The sequence below is a fragment of the Thunnus maccoyii genome, chromosome 5, assembly GCF_910596095.1.
Source record: "Thunnus maccoyii chromosome 5, fThuMac1.1, whole genome shotgun sequence".
Taxonomy (NCBI): Eukaryota; Metazoa; Chordata; class Actinopteri; order Scombriformes; family Scombridae; genus Thunnus; species Thunnus maccoyii.
The window spans coordinates 1968403-1989131 of NC_056537.1; the positions used below are offsets into that span (position 1 = coordinate 1968403).

General features: G+C 40.5%; 1 protein-coding gene across 5 annotated transcripts in view; it reads right to left on the reverse strand.

Annotated features, from left to right (window-relative positions):
• The window catches only part of cadps2 (Ca++-dependent secretion activator 2), a 261245-nt gene that overhangs the window by 89782 nt on the left and 150734 nt on the right, over positions 1-20729 (reverse strand). For all 5 annotated transcript variants that reach the window (XM_042410740.1, XM_042410739.1, XM_042410743.1 and 2 more), the window contains exons 10-12: positions 20253-20361; positions 19133-19333; positions 2092-2228 (exon numbers count right to left, since the gene is read on the reverse strand). In XM_042410740.1, coding sequence (XP_042266674.1) covers positions 2092-2228; positions 19133-19333; positions 20253-20361 — 447 coding nt within the window. The remainder of the gene's footprint in view (positions 1-2091; positions 2229-19132; positions 19334-20252; positions 20362-20729) is intronic.

Sequence of the window (20729 nt, forward strand, 5' to 3'; positions counted from 1 at the left end):
GTGTTTACAAGAAATCTCAACAGCTGCACCTTAAAACCTTTTCTGGTTAATCTTTACAGACGTCTTGTAATCAGCAGAAAGACGACGACAGTTCAGTCACTCTGCTCTGTTTCTAACTGATCCTCATGATCTATTTTTTCTGTTTCTGACGCCAAACAACATAACAAATGTAAAATTATGATTTTATTTACTCATAAATGTTACCTGTTAACCAACTTTAACTCCTGTTAAGCACCAACCAACTTACTTTTTATCACTAAAGTTAATTGATTAATTGTTTTCGGCCTTTATATGAAGAATAATATCATTAAGTTTTTAAATCAATAGTTTTAAAACCAAAGAGAGGAGACAGGAAGTTGTTTTATTTACCTTACTGACTCACAGCGCCTCAGTTTATCTCGTTCACTCTGATCAGATCGATCCACTCTGGAGAGTTTTTGTGAAGTTTAGTTTTTTAAGTGATGAGAAACGTTGGTTTAGTTTGGACAGAAGACAGAGAGAGAGAGTTGGTTCTTCAGTGATATGTGGATGTTTTGTGTCGTGTAAACCTGATTCAAAAATACAAAAGTAAATATGAATCATTTCTCCAGAGTCTGGAGGGTTTGATGATTCTTGCTCAGTTGCACACAACACGAAAACCCTCCTTTCAACCCCCCCCGTCCCCCCCGTCACTTATTTAGGCTTCAGACCCTCCTCCTCCTCCTCCTCCTCCTCCTCCATTGAGTCAGCTCAGCAGTTGTCCATTAGGGGTCATGTTCCTATTTGTAAAGTATTGATTAGAGCGTTTATCCCCTCAATCAGTGTGAGAGAGCCCCCCAGGCTTAACACAGAGAGAGAGAGAGAGAGAGAGAGAGAGAGAGAGAGAGAGATAGAGAGAGAGAGAGAGAGAGAGCGAGAGAGAGAGAGAGAGCTCGTTCTGTCTCTTTCATATCTTCAAACTGTGTCTGCTGAGAACTTTTCGTTTCTTCAGGAGTGTTTTTCATCATTCTTCACCTTCTGCTCTGAGTCTCTGGATGGTTTCTTTTAATTCTGTCACTTATTTTCATATTCATTGATTCATCTGAAAAGTATAAAATACCATCGAGTGTCTGAAAACCAGGTTAACAAACTGAAACGTCTGAAACCTAAAGATATTCACTTTACTGCGACAGAAGACTGAGAAACCAGCAAATATGAGAAAAAATTAACATAAAGATGAAATGATTATCAAAAATCTTCTGAATTTCTGTCCATCAGCCACTAGATTAATCAACTTATTCAGAGCTGCAACGATTAATCGATTAGTTGTCAACTATTAAATCAATCAACGACTATTATGATAATTGTTAAATTGTTTTTTTAAGAGGAAAATGTCCAAATTCTCTGATTGCAGCTTCTTCAATGTGAATATTTTCTGGTGTCTTTAGTCTCTATGACAGTAAACTGAATATCTTTGAGTTGTGGACAAAACAAGACGTTTGATGACGTCATCTGAGACTTTGGGAAACACTGATCGACATGTTTTACCGTTTTCGGATATTTTCTGGACCAAACAACTAATCGATTAATTGAGAAAATAACAGACAGATTAATCAAAGTTGCAGCCCTGAACTAATAGTTACAGCTCTACAGAACCGACCTCCTCCTACTTATCATATGCAGCTCAATAACACACATTTACCTTTCAATGATAAAACTATCAGAACTTCTGCTGAACAACTTAAAATGAGCTTTGATTGAAACTTTACAAATAAACAATAAGACTCAATTTTGTCATAAATTGTTGTCATATTCCCAATCAGTCCTATATTTTATCCTATAATTCACAAAACAGAACAAAGGTTTTCTTCTTTGACTGAATGTTTAAATGAAAACCGTAATAAGAAAACTGTTCTTATACAGAATAGAAACATCTGTTCCTCTGTGTTTGCTGACTGGAAGCTCGTTCCTGCTGCACAAGAAGCGTCTTTTAAAAAGACGATAGAAGAAGAACATTATTATGAAGTTATTATGGGCAGTAAAACGGTGAAAAGAGCGTTTCCTACGGACACTCAAATATCAGTCACCCTCATCCGACCCCAACCAAACAGTGAGCGTGTCTTGTGAACGTACCAGGCAGGAGAAGGAGTCGTTCATGCGGTGCTGCAGAGTGTGTTTCTGTAAGATGGTGAACAGAGCGGCGTGGTCGAAACGACATGGAGCCGCGGAGATCAGCTCCTCCACGCCCTGACGCTGAGACGGATCCAGACCTGGACAGGAAACACACACAGAGGGATGAGAAAGATATTTATAAGTTACAAATCAAACAAATTAATAGTTGTAACTAGTTATTAGTTAAGTATCATGTGTGTATCACAGCCTGATATATCTTATTCCTCTGTGTACACGTCAGTTTCTTCATCATGAAGAGTTTGGTCACGTTAGTTTGTTTTGAAACGGCTCCAAAGACTAATAACAGCATCTCGTGTCAGGAAGACACCACCGCGTATGCACAAGGACGCGGTTTTCTTTACACTAAACAAATCACCATTTTTTTTCACTCTTGTCTTATTGATCAGACTCTGACACACACATTGTAAACACAACAAGCTAGCAGCATCCTCACACATGTGACACGGCTTCTTAATGACACGGAGATACTTTCTGTAGACTGAAAACGTGACGCAGTTATTAGTGTTTGGACTAAACAAGCTAACGTGAAGGAACATGTCACCCAGTGCAGCCGTGTGTCTCAGGCTCTGATTCACACACAATACTGATTAGTAGATCAGTTCAGTGTTGGTTTGGATCCAAACGTTTATCGTCTAAGTTCATGTTCATGTGAAGCAGGTTTAGTAGAAAGGAGGTTAAAGGAAGGAAGAAAGCAACAGCAGTAAATGTGTGTCCACCTCTCTTTCAGGATGTATGAGGTGATATATAAATGTGCTCTGATTCACAATCATTCACGCCTCTCTGGGAGCTCAGGAGTGAACTGAAACATGTAAACACACACACACACACACACAGAGAACTACATTGGCAGTGTCAGTTCTCAGTGCTGTGGTTAATAGTTCCCACCTCGGTTGGCTACAGATCGTCTGTGAAGCTGTCAGTACACTCAGCTGACACAAACACTCGCCAACATGGACGACATGTGAGGAAAAACACTGGAAGTGACTCACAGAGTCGAAAAAGCAGCCAGAAAGACGCCAGACGACGACGACGACGCATCACTAGTCAGCTGCAGCAGGAGATTTCTCTTATTATCACTCAGATTGTTAAAGATTCCCTTCAGACATGTCGGAGGATGTTTATTATAAACTCAGCTTGTATATGTTTTTCCATAAAAAAAGTTAAATTATCTCGTTAAAATCCTTAAAATCTCCCCCTTCTCCCTCATTAAAAACCCATGTTTTTAGTTTGTAAAGTTTTCCCGCTGGACACCAGATGTCTCCTCCTTCACTGTGAAGTTTATTCTCAGTGTCACACTCGTGTAAGTTGAATACTGGATCACGATTGGCTCCGAACGAGTCGTGATGTCATAAATCCTGCTCGTAGGTTCACAACTTCAACTCAGAGAAACTTTCCTTCCACAGTCTGATTTATGGTTTACAGACACAAAAACACAAATCCAATCTGAAGTGAAAACAATATTTCCAACATGATGTTAAAAGACAAAGAAACATAAAAACTCAACAATATATAATCCTAAAATCCAAAAACACATCACCACAATTTAAATATAAAATAATAATAACACCCACATCAACATACAAGGACAATCTGACAGATAAAGTAATGATGTTGCAGATTTCTTTCTACATTTGTGTTGCATAAATAAATCCTCACCTGACTTCTATGAGCCTCTCTCACTTTTTAAAGCCGGGTGTTCAGCAGCAGCAGCAGCAGTGTGATAAAAGGAACTTCTGGCTACATTATTCACTAGAGGCACGTTGGCCCTGGTGTTACAGTGATACTGACTGTGGATCATTGTTATCTGAGGAGCATTGATGATATTGTACATATATGATGCAGCTTCTGAAACTGAATTCATCTCTAAAAAAAATGAGTTTAATAAATACTGAATAATAGTTATTTTGCATCACCTGCAGTTTGTCCCTAAATTAATCTGTCAAACCGCTGAACCGAGCAGAGCAGATATAATGACACTGACCGTATCTATGACGACGCCAGAGAAAAGTCAAAAAGCCTCGATCTGCAAAACAGGAACTTGAGTTTGCTGGAACATTTCAATAATATTTTAATATTTTAGCAGCAACAGTGACCAGTCCAATATCATTCCTGAATATTGTAGAGGATTTAGTGAATAATCTTTGCGTGTAAGTGTGATTCTCTGTGGTTTACAGTTCTGTGGCTGCTGAACTTTGCCCCTGATGCTATAAATGAAACTGTCTTTCTAAATACAGATGCCTGATCTGAGCACCACATTTCTGTATTTAATGATGTAGGTTGAAATATAACCCAGCTTGCACATTAACCCTTTCATGTTAATCTGAGCCTTCATTAGGGAAATGCCTTCATTTAATCATTGATGTGTTTTCCCCTCATTGAATGTAACTATTGACTCTTTGTTCTTATGCATGTAAAAACTCTGATGATGCTCGGCATCGACTCCTCGGCGGTCGCTGACTGTCGCTTTGTAGGTTTCGGTCCTTTTGCGCAAAAGCTTTAATAAATATACAAAGACAAATTTCTCTTTGTTGGTCTCCTTTATTCCATCAACTTCCACCTCAAATGTGAGACGCTTGTCACTTCCATCACCGAAGACAAGACAGTCAAAATAAACTACAGCACAGAACAAACAGTTCGTGGTGATGAAGGAACGTGTCACCCAGCGTCCTCGTTCATGTTCGGTGGTCCTAACATGGAAATACTCTCCACAGACTGTAAACTTGATGCTGTTGTTAGTCTCTGGAGCCGTTTCTAAACAAACTAACGTGATCAAACTCTTCATGATGAAGGAACATGTCACCCAGTGCAGCGGTTTCACTCACTGACGAATATATAAGAAGATATATCAGGCTTTGATACACACTAGAGATGTGCTCGAATACAAAAAATGGGTTTTTTTTTTACGAATATTTGTTTCATACAAATTATTTGTTTTCGGGAAGAACCGTGTCAAATACCAGCACGCAGTGTCTCTCCTCTGCTCCGCTGTTACATCTACCAGCAGGTCTTAACGAGGGGAGTCACATCCACCCGCTACATGACGCACGTTTCCTAATTTTAACATCACAGCTGAGCTACTGACACGTGCAAAGCGCTCTCAAAGGGACTCTCCATAACCTGTTCTTCCCCTTCTTCTTCTTCTTTCCATAAAGTTAGGTTGTAAAAAAAAATAGGCAATAAATGAAAAGTGCAAAGCAAGAATCGCCTTTGAAGTTCCTCCCTACATGTTAAACGCTGTTATGGGTGTATAAATAGATACAAATACAAATACAAATAATTTTGCTGCCTCAACAAATACAAATACAAATACTGGGCTCTCTGCACATCCCTGATACACACACACTTGTTAGTAGATCAGTTCATTGTTGGTTTGGATCCAAACATGAGAAGGTAAAAATAAGGAATATCACAGATTTATATATATAAAAACTACTAATGAAGTATTTTCACACAGTAGTAAAGATACTTTGAGCTTTTCTTCCAGCTCGGCCGTGCGGCGCCTGAAGCAGCAGATGATAACGGGGCTTCGGGGTCAGCGACAGAAGAATTGAAAGAAAAATAAAAGAAGCAGAAGAGGTGCAGAGAGCGTCCCGGCCTGAGCAAACCATGGGTTCATTTCCAGTCCTTTCAGGCCGTCCTGTTAATGGCCCCGTTCAAATGAAAAGCCTAACACTCTCCACTCATGCCCCGTTATTGTGAGAGTACATTTCGGGGATGGGAAGTTTCTGAGCGTGACACATGGCCCCACAAAAGAACCACGGCTTCCTGAAGAATGCCGGCGCTGCTTCCACGCCTCCGACGCCCGCGGCCCTCACGTCTGAGACGAGCATTAGTGATCGCTTTTTTATTAACGCTGCCATTTTGTTTTTTTGTGTGGACGCCGAGAAGCCCGCAAGGACTCTCAGACATTTGTGTTTCATGCCTCCCCCCCTCTTCCTCCTCCTCCTCCTCCTCCTCCTCTTCTTTCTTTTTCTTTGTCGCTTTTGTCCGAAAGAGAAAAAAAAAAGGCAGCAAAAGTGAAATTTCCACAATCAACTTCCAATCGACGCTCCTTCTCCTTTTCTTCTCCGTCTTCTTTTCTTCTGACTCTCCCACTTTTTTTTCTGTCTCCGGGTTGCCCTTTGGCTCCCGTGTCCCGCTTTCGCTCTGTCTAATTCCGATGTAGGTCATTTTACATTCGTTACCTCCCGAAAACACGGGATTGTCCTTAATGTAATTTGGAGGAAAAAAGACGGGGAGTGAAGAAGAAGGGCGACTCTAAAGAAAACGAGACAAAGAGATATAGATTAGTGCTGATAATAAGAGGAGGGGGGTTAAGGGGAAGTATTGATTGGGGGGACAGACGGCGGAGGAGTGATGTTGATTCGTGTCAAGTCCAACTTTCAGCTGTTATTATCTGCAGGGTGTGTGTGTGTGTGTGTGTGTGTGTGTGTGTGTGTGTGTTGCAGAGAGAAAGGGGGGGGGGGGGGGGGGTTAGTGTGTGAATTAGTGTGTGTGACAGAAAATATGGATGGATGTCACTGCTCCTGGCACAGATGGTTGATGATTGTCTGCAGGTTTCTTCACTTTGTATTTTTTCAAACAGATTCTCATCAGTGTGACTGAGTTTTATATGTTTTTGTTAAACACAAAACACAAAAAAATCACTAAAATCCTGGTTAATCTGAGGCTCATATTAAACTGGGATTATAAATAGTATATAAAAAATGACACTTTGCAGATAAACTACAGGTTAAACAAGCTGTTTGATTGATCCGACTTATTATCAGGAGCCTATTTCATACAGAGCAATAAATCTATTTAATAATTTGTGCTTTTGATTGAACAGAATTCACCATCATGCCTTTCTATCATCTGTTTACAACCTCACTGTGGATAGCTTGGATTTAATAAGGTTTTATTTTGATCTCGAACTAAGATAAAATCCCTTTTATAACATTTATAAATGAATTCTACGAGACTTTTTCCACCGTAAAAGCTTTCATGATCCTGCTGATGTTATCCAGTGTTTATATACGGTACCAGTTCTCTCATTCAGGGGAACAGGAAGGTGAATCTGTTGAGCCTTAGAAGAAAAAGGTAAAACTGGCAAAAGGTTGTTTTCAATTGAAAATGTTTGCAGTTGAATTATAGATGTTTATATTTATTCTTTTATTCTATTAACATTTCTGCTAACATGTTAGGCATCACATGGCTGTAAGGGTGTCATATTTTGTCATTAGAGGATGTTGCATTTGTTGGAGCGCTGCCCCTTTAAGAGAAATTCTTAAAAAAAAAAAAGTGTGTTGTTGTTGTTGTTGTTAAGGAAAAATGAACAGTATGCTGAACCGAGCCTAAAATAAAAGTTGTCACAAGAAAACAGAAAGTAGCCGTAGTCTGTCCGTTTTGACCAACATATCCAGACGTTTGACTGGTGCTGTATATAAAATATATATAAACAGTATTATATATTATATTCTGTCAGTACGTCCACGGTTGTGAATCACTTCCTGGCTGCGTTGGATCAATAACTGAGGTTGCAGGAGAAACGTCTTCTTTGTCTCTTTCCTCAAACTTCCAGCTGACTGGCAAAACAGTCAAACCGAGAACACAAATTGTTTTTTGACTCTAATATCTCAACAGTTTTCATATGAACTGCTGTGACATTTTGTACAGACATTCATGTTCCCCAGAGGTTGAATCCTACCGACGTAGCGCCACCAGCAGGTTAAAGTTTTCACTCATGCTGTGAAATATCACAATGTCTACTTGATGCTGCGGCGCAAAATCTGGTTCAGACATTCGTGGTTCCCAGAGGATGAATCCTAATGAGGTTAGTGATCATTTTGACTTTTCCTCTTCTGCCACTGTGAAGTTTTTTTGTTCTTTACTAGAATATCTTTGACAACTATCAAACAGATTTCTGTTTGTAGACACATTCATGGTCCCCAGAGGATGAATTATAGTATCTTTCATCGATCACCATCATCTGGTCATCAATTTTGTCCAATACTTTAAATTTTAGAAAAGACTGTGGAGAAACAACTGGTTCAAAGATTAGAATTGCACAGAGTGTTTGACACATTTCAATCTGGTTTTCCGTCCGTAAACTGTACTCTGCACCCCTACACCACTAGTCCAGCTCTTACCCTACCCTACCCTACCCTAACCTACCCTACCCTACCCTAACCTACCCTACCCTAACCTACCCTACCCTAACCTACCCTTCCCTACCCTACCCTACCCTAACCTACCCTACCCTACCCTACCCTAACCTACCCTACCCTAACCTACCCTACCCTAACCTACCCTACCCTAACCTACCCTAACCTACCCTACCCTACCCTAACCTACCCTACCCTAACCTAACCTACCCTACCCTACCCTACCCTACCCTAACCTACCCTACCCTAACCTACCCTACCCTACCCTACCCTACCCTAACCTAACCTACCCTTCCCTACCCTACCCTACCCTAACCTACCCTACCCTACCCTAACCTAACCTACCCTAACCTACCCTACCCTAACCTACCCTACCCTACCCTACCCTACCCTAAACTACCCTACCCTACCCTAACCTACCCTAACCTACCCTAACCTAACCTACCCTACCCTACCCTACCCTAACCTACCCTACCCTAACCTACCCTACACTACCCTACCCTAACCTACCCTAACCTACCCTACCCTAACCTACCCTAACCTACCCTACCCTAACCTACCCTACCCTACACTACCCTACCCTAACCTACCCTACCCTAACCTACCCTAACCTACCCTACCCTAACCTACCCTACCCTACACTACCCTACCCTAACCTACCCTACCCTAACCTACCCTAACCTACCCTACCCTAACCTACCCTGCCCTACCCTACCCTAACCTACCCTAACCTACCCTACCCTAACCTACCCTACCCTAACCTACCCTACCCTACCCTACCCTAACCTACCCAAACCCTAACCCTCCACCCGGGGCTTACTGAGTGAGACCCGGGGGGGGATCATGCCTTCCAGTCAGCAGCCCCTAGGCTTTGGAATAGTCTTGGATAATGTAAACTCCTTTAAAAAGCAGCTAAAACCTGTTTGTTCAGACAGGCGTTTGGGTAGCATGTGCTATTTTATCTTAACTTGTCCATTTTATCTGCTCTACGTGTATTTTATCTGGTGTCTTTGCTTTTCTTTATTCTGACTTTATTTTATTTTATTTTATTTCTTTGACTGTGAAGCACTTTGTAACTGGTGTTTGTGAAAGGTGTTATATAAAGAAACTTTGCTTGCTTGCTTTACAAAATACCTACAAAACTAAGAGGTTCTCATCAGGATCAGCTGTTCTTTGTGTTTAAACAACATGAACATTATTGTTTTATCTGCTGACAGTCAGACGCACAAATCAGATTTATTTACTATCATTTATTTGACTAAAATGTATGTTGGTATCATATTTATAACATGTGTGAGGATGTGTGTGTGTGTGTGTGTGTGTTGAGGTGAGAGGGTGGGGGGTAGTTTTCTGCGCTCAATCTCTCCGTATCCATCTCGTCCATCTTGTCTGGGCTCCATTGGTATCGTCACGGCAACAGTCACATCTATGTGACATGCCGCTCTGAGAGGTGGCGGTGGCCACTGATGGCAGGTTATTGATGCAGACGAAGAGGAGGAGGAGGAGGAGGAGGAGGAGGACGGAGAGAGCGTTTCAGTTTCAGGTGCACCAGGCTGAGAAATGTGACTTGATCTGCCTGTCGGAGCGTGGCGGCGGCGGCGGCAGTGGCGACGACGGGGATGATGTCAGGGCGAGCGGAGATGAAGATGCGGACGGACAAGCCCATCAGCCTCCGTCTGGCTGAGCGGGGGGGGGGGGCAGAGCTCAAAACGGACAAACTCAACTCCGGGAAAAGTTTGAGAGGAGCAAACAAACAAACGCATCCTCAGCTGTTCTGCTGAGTTGGAGGGCGCCGCTGAAACACCGGGAGGTTAAGACGAAAGGACAGTTTGAAGGTCTCTCCTCAGGATCATACGCGTTGTCAAACTGACCACCTGCTTCTTCAAAAACACAACTGACAGGTGTAAACATCTCTGAAAAAACACCTTCAGGAGCGAGTCTTAACCCCCCCAACGGGCCCGCCGCCTGGACAAACCGAGGACCAAAGTCACAGTCTGTGTGATAAAAGTGGATTTTAAAGGTCAGAGGTCACAGCCAAACGTGTCCCCCGCAGCCTCCCGATGATGATCTCCACTGGTTTGGACTTTGCGGGTCGTTTGGGCGATGGTCCATTTGAATCTGCAGCTGCGGCGAACAGGCAAGGAAGGAAGAGTGACAGGAAGTGATGTCAGCGCCGGTTTCTTCAACAAACTCACACTCGTCTGTTTGTCTTTTTCTTTCCACATCAGAGCAGAGAAAAGTCCAGAAGGTCTGCTGCTGAGATCTGCTCACAAAGAACCAAACGTCTCCTCAAACTAAGAGAATGAAGAGCCGGTGTTCGGTTGGAGTTTAATCCACAAACTTCACTGATAAACCTGAGAATTAAACTGAATAATTATCCAGATGACAGTTAATCCTCAGTCTCTCTTGATCTTTTTATTTCTCTCTCTTTTCTCTTCAGTCGGTCAGTTGAATAACATTTGAATTGGCATCATTTAAACCTGCAACCATTAGTTGTTGATTAGTTGATCGATAGAAAAAGAATTGCAAACTATTCTGATAACTGATTAATTGTTTTGAGTCATTTTTAAGAAAAAAAAAAAGACAAAATTCTCTGATTCAATCTTCTCAAATATGAATCTTTGGGTTGTGGACTTTTGTTTGAGGAAGCATTTTATAAACCAAACAACCAATCGATTGATCGAGAAGAAAATCAACAGCTGGTAACGAAGATAACCGCCGGTGTAGAGATGCTACACTTGTTTCTCCAGTTTATATTCATTGTTTTACTGGTGTGTAATGAACATAGTAGATAGTATATTAGTATTATTAGTAGTATTCTGTTCACTACACAGTTTTCTATGTAGAGCATCAGTGGTTGAAGAAGTAATCACTACCTTTAATTAAGTATCAATACACACATAATGTAAAAATACTTCATTACAAGTCCTGCATAATTAAAGGTATAGAAGTATTACCAGCTAAATTTAATTAAAGTATTAAAATAAAACTGATACTACTACTAATAAAAATAATACTTTGCACTTCCTGTGATTTGCATAAAATATCAGAATACAATATATAAAGTAAAGTAAACTGAGCTAACATCTGAGTTACAGACAATTTTCACATTAAAGTACGTTTTTTTATGCTGTACGTCAGCGTCACACATGCACAGGCAGCGATGGAAGAAATACTCAGATCCTTTAAATAAAAGTATCAACAATGTAAAAATACTTCTTTACAAGTAAAAGTCCTGCATGAAAAATCCTACTTAAGTAAAAGTACAGAAGTATTACCAGCTAAAGTATTAAAATAAAAGTACTTGTGTTGCCAAAAATCAGACTGTGACTGATATATTAAATACATTTAACAAAGTACATCATTAATACTGATGAGTTGATGCATCAGCAGCATTTTATAGTTGTAGCTGCTTCAGGTGGAGCCAGTTTGAACCGATTTATGAAGATAAATCTGAGACGTCTTCAGATGATAGATTGAATAGAAACAACAGAAAGAAACAAAGTTCTGCTACATAAATTTGGATGAATTTGTCAGAACTTTTCTTTAATCTTTGTGTTTTTGTGAAATATTGGAGAGTTTTACGTCTTTGGGCCTCAAACAGAAAAGAACAACAAACTGTATCAAAACGGCAAATCTAAAAACATCATCTCAGGTGGTTCCTCTGATGCGACGCGTGTCTCATTAACATTTCCTGTTCTGTCTGCGTGATGTACGACGGTAAACGTCTCTCAGTTAGCGACCATCGATTGTACACAAGATATTTTATGATGTATTTGGGATAATTTGACTCCACTATATGAGGTACGTCAACAATCAGTGACTGTTATTAAACTGCAGGTTTTCAGTGTGCGTCGCAGTAAAATTATGTTATGTTTGCTATGTTCCTTAAGCGTTGTTGACATGTTGTCAGTATGTTTCAGGTAAATCTGGTTTCATGTACAGATTAGACATCTTTTATTATGAAGGGAAATGTTTTGGATTATAGCAGGAAGTATAGAGATCGTCTTATTTTATGATTTTACTTCCTGTTTTTGTTACAGACTTTTCACCGAAGGATTTGCATGTTCTCTGTTTTCTGCACTTTCACTGTTTTTGCTGTAAATGTGAAGAACTGAATGTACTAACATTGTGATGTTTTAGAGCTTTTCATGCATAAATCTGCTAATTCAGGCAGAAGTGTGTCGTGTTTGTTTGCTGTTGAGAGCGTGTTTGCTAGCGTGTAGCATCTTTACTCATGATGTTACACACAGAGAACATTTATATAAGAGAAACCCTGTGAATACTTTGTGTCTCTTGTGAAAGAAAACTGAATAGTAGGTTATCATTTCATAAATCTTTTGTAAATATGTTACAAATGTTTTTAAACTAAGGGATCAATGTTTGTTATCAACTGAATGTGATGTAATGTCATTGTCATTTTGGGGATACATGTTGGTGAAGAAATCCTGCTCCTAGTCTAGTTGAACTCTTGAACCTGTTTCTATCTGAGGATTGCTTGTTGACCTCTGGGGTTAACTAGAGATATCTTTGTCTTAAGCCTGCTGTTTTAGAGACTGTGTGGAGGTTCCTAGACAAGCTAAAGTTGAAGGATGTCCATGTTTGAAGTTATTGATTGACCATGAGGACCATACTTGTTTGTAAGAAGGTGTAACGGTTTGTGGAAGTGTCCATTTAGGGACCAGACTGTTTTTAGCTTTACTTCTGGAGAGGTATAATATAATATATAATCTTTAGAGAAAGGGCCAGCTGTACAACATGCTTTCTCTCCAAAAATACAAGATGATTGTATTTTTGTTTGTATAATTGTTACTGATGATGTGATGGATTGTACAGTGTCTACAACTGCCTCAACAAGTAACAATGTTTAATACTTTCTTTATGTCTCCATGTGCCTCTTTCTCGAGAGAAAATTTCCACAACACTCTTCACAACTACAGCTGCTGCTGCTGCTGCTGGTTGGGAAATAAACTTGCTTAAAGACAGTCAGAGGGAAGACGGTGTTGTAGCCCTACAACATGACGCACATCTCATAAAACAATAATCAACACAAAATATGTAACATCAAACTACGACTGATGGAGACTGACTCCACTTCAAATATATTTCATTTGAACAACAGGTGGTTCAAAGATGATGATGATTATGTGTCACTTCGCCTTCATATTGACTTTACTGCAACAACTAAAAAATGTTTCCTTCTTGGTGAACAAAAAGCTGCTTCGATGTGAGAACGCTGTTGGATAACAGCTGGTAAACAAGAGGAAGAGTTGATCCCTGACAAAAGAAGCTGAGGATTCACATTCAGCCGAGAGCGGACAACAACAATACCGCTCAGCAGCCTGGTATGTGCGAGTCTCTGACATGACTTCCAACGTGTAAACAGCTTCATTATTTGCTCTCACACACACACGCCAGTCGATAAAACCTGACGCCGCCGCCGCCACCTCCGCCTGCTCGCTCTTTGTGCTCCGGAAAATGCTTCCAGAGACACAAAGCTGAAAACAGTCCAGAGCTGGAGACAAACAAAGGGAGAGAGATGTTGTGTTTCACCTGTTCGCTCTGAGTTATTAACCTTCAAGCAGAGAAGAAGAACAGCTCGCATGTGTTTGAAAACGCAGCTGTTTCCACGATGTCAAGACGGTAGAAGTATGATTTTATTCATCTTAAATAACTCGTCTCTGCGTGTGTGTGTGTGTGTGTGTGTGTGTGTGTGTGTGTGTGTGTGTGTAAGTGATCGTCAGTGTGTTCACATGTAGTCATTAGTGTTATTTAACCTCCTGTTTCATTTTTATGAAAAAAACGCCTGCAGGGCGAGCAGAGACGAATATGACAGGTTCATGGACACGACCGTTAATAAAGAGAGAAAGTCTTTCTGTCAAGACCATTACACACACACACACACACACACACACACACACACACACACACACACACACACACACACGGAGCAGCACTTAGCACCCAGTTAAGAGCTATTTCAGGGACACCTTCTATTTCCTCCCGCAAACAGCGTGTCAGCACCTCTCGCCATTAACGCTTCAATCTGTTCCATTAAACGCTAACGAGCGGCGGCGAGAACGGGTCTCAATTGCGCCAAATTACACAAATACCGCCGTAATCAGCTCTCAGTATGAAGCTCTTCATTTTCACAATGCTCTCGTCGGGGAGAAGGCGGTCGAGGCGAGGCGTGGAGACGCCGCCGCCACCCGCCGCCGTCCTGCACACACACACACACAGATAATGAATGACATGATTTGAAGATGAGAAGAGAAGAAGAGAAACGACAAAGGTGTGGAAGGAGAAGTTAGTAAGAAATGAAAAGGACAAATGAAGAAAAGGAGATGAATACAAGAGAACAGGTGATAGTATGAGAAGAGAGGAAGGACTTTAAGTCACCCTGTGGTTGTTTTTGACCACCAGTCGAGAGCTTTATGTTTGTTTGAAAGCATCCCAGTTTGTTTGTATCTTGGTTCATCCTGTCGTCAGTTTCAGCTCAACAAACTGTAACGTGCCGACAAAGACAGAGAAGAAGAAGACTGCAAATATATACTAAACATGGATGTAAACAATCGATTAATTCAAACACTTTAAATATGATTTAAAATCAACTTTGCAAATGTTTTATGAGGAAGGAAGAGTGGTGGAAAGTAACTAAGTACATTTACTCAAGTACAGTTTGAGGTACTTGTACTTTACTTGAGTATTTCCATGTGATGCTACTTTCTACATTTCAGAGGGAAATATTGTACTTTCTACTCCACTACATTTATTTGACAGCTTTAGTTACTTTTCAGATGAAGATTTGACACAATGGATAATATAACAAGCTTTTAAAATACAACACATTGTTAAAGATGAAACCAGTGGTTTCCAACCTTTTTGGGCTTTTGACGTCTTACAAAAAGCAGTGTGTAGTCGGGGTCACATTTCACATGTCTATGAGTTGTTAACAGCTCCACCAAATAGTGATTTTTCCCTCTAAACTTCTCACATGCTTTCATTTCAATAAATGTTCAAATGATCCAATATTTCAGCAAAAATCAAAGATTAGAGAAAAAGTCCAGAAACTGAAAACAGATTTGTGTATCAGAACTTTGTTTTTTCTTCTTTCCTCTCCCATTAATCATCTCACCACCCCTCAGATTTATCTGCTGACCCTTTGGAGGGGCCCGACCCCTAGGTTGGGAACCACTGGACTAAACTAGCTAACTGTATATAAAGTAGTGTAAACTAGCTCCACCTCCAGCAGCTACAACAGTAACATGCTGCTCTAACACTGATGCTTCACTATTAATAATCTAATGATGTCATATATAATAATATATCAGTCAGAGGGACCAAACCACTACTTTTACTGCAATACTTTAACTACATCAAGCTCATAATACTTATGTACTTTTACTGCAATACTTTAACTACATCAAGCTCATAATACTTATGTACTTTTACTGCAATACTTTAACTACATCAAGCTCATAATACTTATGTACTTTTACTGCAATACTTTAACTACATCAAGCTCATAATACTTATGTACTTTTACTGCAATACTTTAACTACATCAAGCTCATAATACTTATGTACTTTTACTGTAGTAGGACTTTTACTTGTAATGGAGTATTTGTACGTTGCTGTATTGGTACTTTTATTTAAGTAAAGGATCTGAGTATTTCTTTTCACCGGTTGGAAGGACGTTCATTCAACATGTTCGTTAGACCTCAAGGACACACATGATGCCTTTTGGTGAAACATACCGAGTAAACAGAAGCTTTAGTTTGATACAAGAAAACTGCAGAAGGCACCTTTAAGACGCATTAATGATGAGAAGAAGAAGAAGTGATTACATGGAATCACTAAAGGTGAGGAAAAGAAAGAAGGAGGGGAAGGAATTAGAAAAAAGGGAAGCGAAAGATGATGAAAAGCAGGGATGAATGAAAAAAAAACAGAAAAACCAAACAGGGAAAAAATGTGAAAAATGGCTGCGTGTTGTATCGAGTGTCCCTCGTCTCGTGTCTTTGTCATCTCTTCACCTTTATATCTTTCTATCATTTCCACCGTCCATCCTTCCCTTCCTCTAACGTGTGTTTTCTCTCTCACGGCAGCACGACCTCAATCTGTTAACCTGTTTCCATCTGCCCCCTGTTGTGTGTATGTGTGTATGTTTGTGTGTGTGTGTGTGTGTTTGCATGTGCGGACCTGCAACCAATCGGCACAAACGATTAAAAAAAACCCTCCTAAGTTCAGTCTGAGATCCTGCAATCTGTCTGTCTTTCTGTAATAAAAAGGAGGATTCCATTGTTTTTTAACCCAGGATGTATTAAAACACTGTAGCTGTGTTAGTACACTGTGTACACTATGTATTACTGACGTAGTGCGTGAATTTCTACAGGGTAGTGTCGTCTAAAATCAAACACGGCTGTTGTGCACTTACCGGAAATGACGATTGCAAATTAGCATTAGCTAGCGTTAGCATTTGCGTTATCGATAGCGCTACTAAATCATTACAGACTGCTAAATTAACCCAAAAAACACACTGATGGCTTATATCTGACAACAGTATAGTGGTGCTTAGTGCTAAAAAACACATGTATAACTTACATTTGTATAATGTGACGATGTTCACTGTAGTTACAACGCACCCGGCCGCCATTTCCAGTTTGAAAAGTGGTTCCTCCCCTTCCGCTACGTAGCCAAGATGGCGACCGTTGAGGGCGAGAAGTGTCCATAGTTCCACACTCAACTTTTTGACTGTTTTGAGTGCACCATCCGGGTTCTCACAGTGCACTGCATTTCCCATAATTCTCAGTGTGAACACACTTATGCACTCAAGATGTTAAGTGTAAGTACAGAAGTATGTGATTTGAGACACAGCAAGTGTGTAATGAAAAGGACAGAAGAGAACAAACTAAGAAAGACGTGAAGGAAGAAGGGAAATGAAAAGGAGGAAAAGATTAGTGTAGAAGAGATGAAACGCAAAATTGAGGGAAAGAAGAGAAAATGTAGGAAGTGAAGAAAGAAGGGAACAAAAAATGGAAAAAGTTAAGAAAAGTGTAAATGTTAAAATAATCTGAGGATGCTAAAGATACTCGAGGCGTTTTAACATGTTTGCTGCAGACCTCAAGTCAAAAAAACTTCTCCAAGAATAACAACCACATAAAATTCCACCGACTGAGTGGAGTCAAGACTACTTATATGCAAAAACATCAGCAGAAATGCTCATTATGAGACACGGTTATGTCTGATCTGTCAGTGTGTAATGTGTTTGTCTCGTAGTGATGAACCTGCAGAGAATTATCAGAGACTCTGCAGCTCCTCTCGGCTTTACGGAGCTTTATAGTGAGTTTCAGCTCATTGTTTATCTGTCCGGCTGCAACTTTTACTGTTCTGGTTCACTCTCAGCGTCTCATAGCGTCGTTTTCAGAGAGAAAAAGCTGTAAAAAGCCGTTGTACACTACCTGCTCAGCACCAAACAGACACAGTTAGCTGTAGACTAGCTGGTGAACATAGTGGAGCATTTAGCAGCTAAAGAGCCAGATATTTCCCTCAGGAGTTGGTAGAGAGTAAAAACAGAGCTAAAAGAGAGTGAATATTGGACTCACATTCACCAGGTGGACAGAAACACGACTCCACATGAATGATAATGTTGCTCTGTAACTGCTGGATGTGGAAATAAACAACTGTTTGCTAACATGTTAGCCACAAGTACTTTATAAGCTGATAATATGACAGAAGTAGTTTTTACAGACTATTCTGTTGAAAACAAGTGGACAAAAAACTTAATGAAGGACCAAGAATAGAACCCTGAGGAACCTCACATGTTATTATTGTCATTATCAATGGGAGGATCATGTTGCTCCGTAACTGCTGGATGTGGAAATAAACAACTGTTTGCTAACATGTTCAACATGTGTCAGTGTTGTGTTCACTACTTGTTTCTGATGAAAACTAGTGGACTAAACATCAGTTAATGTTGGTTCAACAACTACTCAAATTATGTCGTTGCCTCGGAAACTATTGGTAGCGTAGCTCCGTTAAGTAATACGTCATTGCGTAGTGTGTTTGCGTAGCGAGCGGGAAAGAGTGAGCGACAGAGAAGTGATGGTGGATGTGAGCGGAGCAGAGGAAAAGTTGTCAGTCTGGCAGTAAATGTACAGCACAGACTACAGTGTGTCAGTTAATAAATGCTAAAAAAGTCACGTCTGTTGTTTCCCCAAATGCTGGAAAAGTAAAGGGGGTTAGCTCCCAAGTTAGCAACAATGTGTTAGCCTACCTGAAGACACAAAACAGAGAAATAGAGAACGGAGAAATGTGTAAACCCCCCCTCCCCCCCGCACCTCCCCGCAACTAATCGATTAGTTGAAGATTATGCACGATTTCAGTCGACCAAAATTTTCTTTGGTTGACTACATCCCTACAAATTATCAGCTTATTTATATTTTTACAGGTAACTTTGTGTTAGTTTCAGTTGAAGTCGAACTTTGGATGAAACTATTTGAAACATGAGGACGCAGCGTTCCTGTCTGTTGTCCTGCACATGTTTATTTGTAAAAAGCTGATTACATGTACACATGGTGGAGAAATCTGTCCAGCCCTGATAATCCGACGTAGGAGAGGAGCAGAGAGGAGGAGGTTTCTGAAGCTGTTCTACCGTCCGACAGGCTCATCTGATGGAGCAAACCGGCCTCTTAAGGTGCAAACTGCTCCTCACTCAGGGTTTCCCCTCAGCCTCTTACAACAGAGGCATCCCCGCCTGAGCTGAAAGAACGAGCCCTCGAAGAAGAAACTATTACAACGAGCAGTGACGGTTTGTGCTCTCAGTGAGAATCAGAACCTACTGATGGGAGATGCTGGTTTCTGGTTTCCTCCTCTGCAGTTTGTGGTTTTGTTCTGCGGCGGCGGGACCGGTTTGTAGGACTGTCCGGTGGCTCGGTACATGGCCTGGACCCACAACACCCGGTCCTGCTCGTCATCACAGGCAAACATCACCAGGTCGCCCTCCTTCACCGCGTTAAAAAACACCCGACCGCCCTGCAGGCCTGAGGAGGAGGAGGAGGAGGAGGAAGGTAAGTAAAAGGCTTTGTAACAAACCCCATTTCATAGACAGACATTTCATTACATTGTATTGCTGATGATTTATATATATGCAGCAATTAATTGATTAGTTGACAACTATTAAATTCAATCGCCAGCTATTTTGATAATCGATTTATTGTTTTGAGCAATTTGTTAAGAAAAAAATGTCAAAATTCTGATTCCAGCTTCTTAAATGTGAATATTTTCTGGTTTCTTTATGACAGTAAACTGAATGTCTTTGAGTTGTGGACAAAACAAAACATTTGAGAACGTCGTCTTGGACTTTAAGAAACACTGATCAACATTTTTCACCATTTTCTGACATAAATATCGAGTCAAAATACGTTTCTGATCCCCTTGAAGAATATAAATAAACCCAGCAGGGTTAGAAACAAACAGGGTGAAGCTGCTTTTAGCTACGATGCTGCACACAGATGGAATCAACATCCTGATGACCTTTGACCTTTGATTGGTTGGTGTCTCTACTGCATTTACTGTAACTGTATTTCTACAGTAGTCTATTACTTATCCTGTGTTTATGTCTCTGGTCTTAACTTTTTAGTTTCCATTAGAAACATGTCTATTCTTTTAATTAGCATTGTAATATTTCAGTGTTGTTGTTCTTTTTTAATGCATTATGTAAAGAACTTTGAATATCTGTTGTGTATGAAATGTGATAAACAAATAAAAAGTTCCCAAATTCATCATGAATCACAGCCAGCATCGTGTCACAAAAGGTCATGATTCCCAAACATGTCACAAGCTTTCACATATTTTCCAAAAACAGCTTTAACAGATTGATCATCTAAATATTTTGGCTCTGTAATAATCTCCGTTTCCAGTAGTGTGAGTTGGGATGAGACTGTTAATACGTGAGCCCACCTGGCTGGGGGTCGCAGTAGTCCACCGTGTAGCCCTCCAGCTGCATCAGCTCCTGAGGTTCAGCCTTCTTCTCTCTGTAGCTGCACATGGCGAACGTGTACTGACTCACCTGCAGGACCGAGACACACGGATGAAACTCACACAGGTGCTTTTTTTTTAAATTCTTCTTATTTCCAGTTTTCTCTTTTTTCCCTCAAAATTTCCCCCTCAAAAGTAGAAGGCACAGTTTCATGATGTGTCCAGTGTGTGTTAAACCAGCAGTCAGGTGTCCATATGAACAGTGAAAGAGGTTTTCCTCGCTGTAATCATTCCTCCTGTTCATACTGGATATTAAAAGATCCTTCAAATGTGCTTTAATGGAAGTGATGGAGGCCAAAATCCACAGTGTGTCCACACAGTCATTTAAAAGTCTGTGTGAAGCTTCTATTCAGCTTCATCAGTCTGAGTTAGTCATATCAAGTGGATATCTGACACATT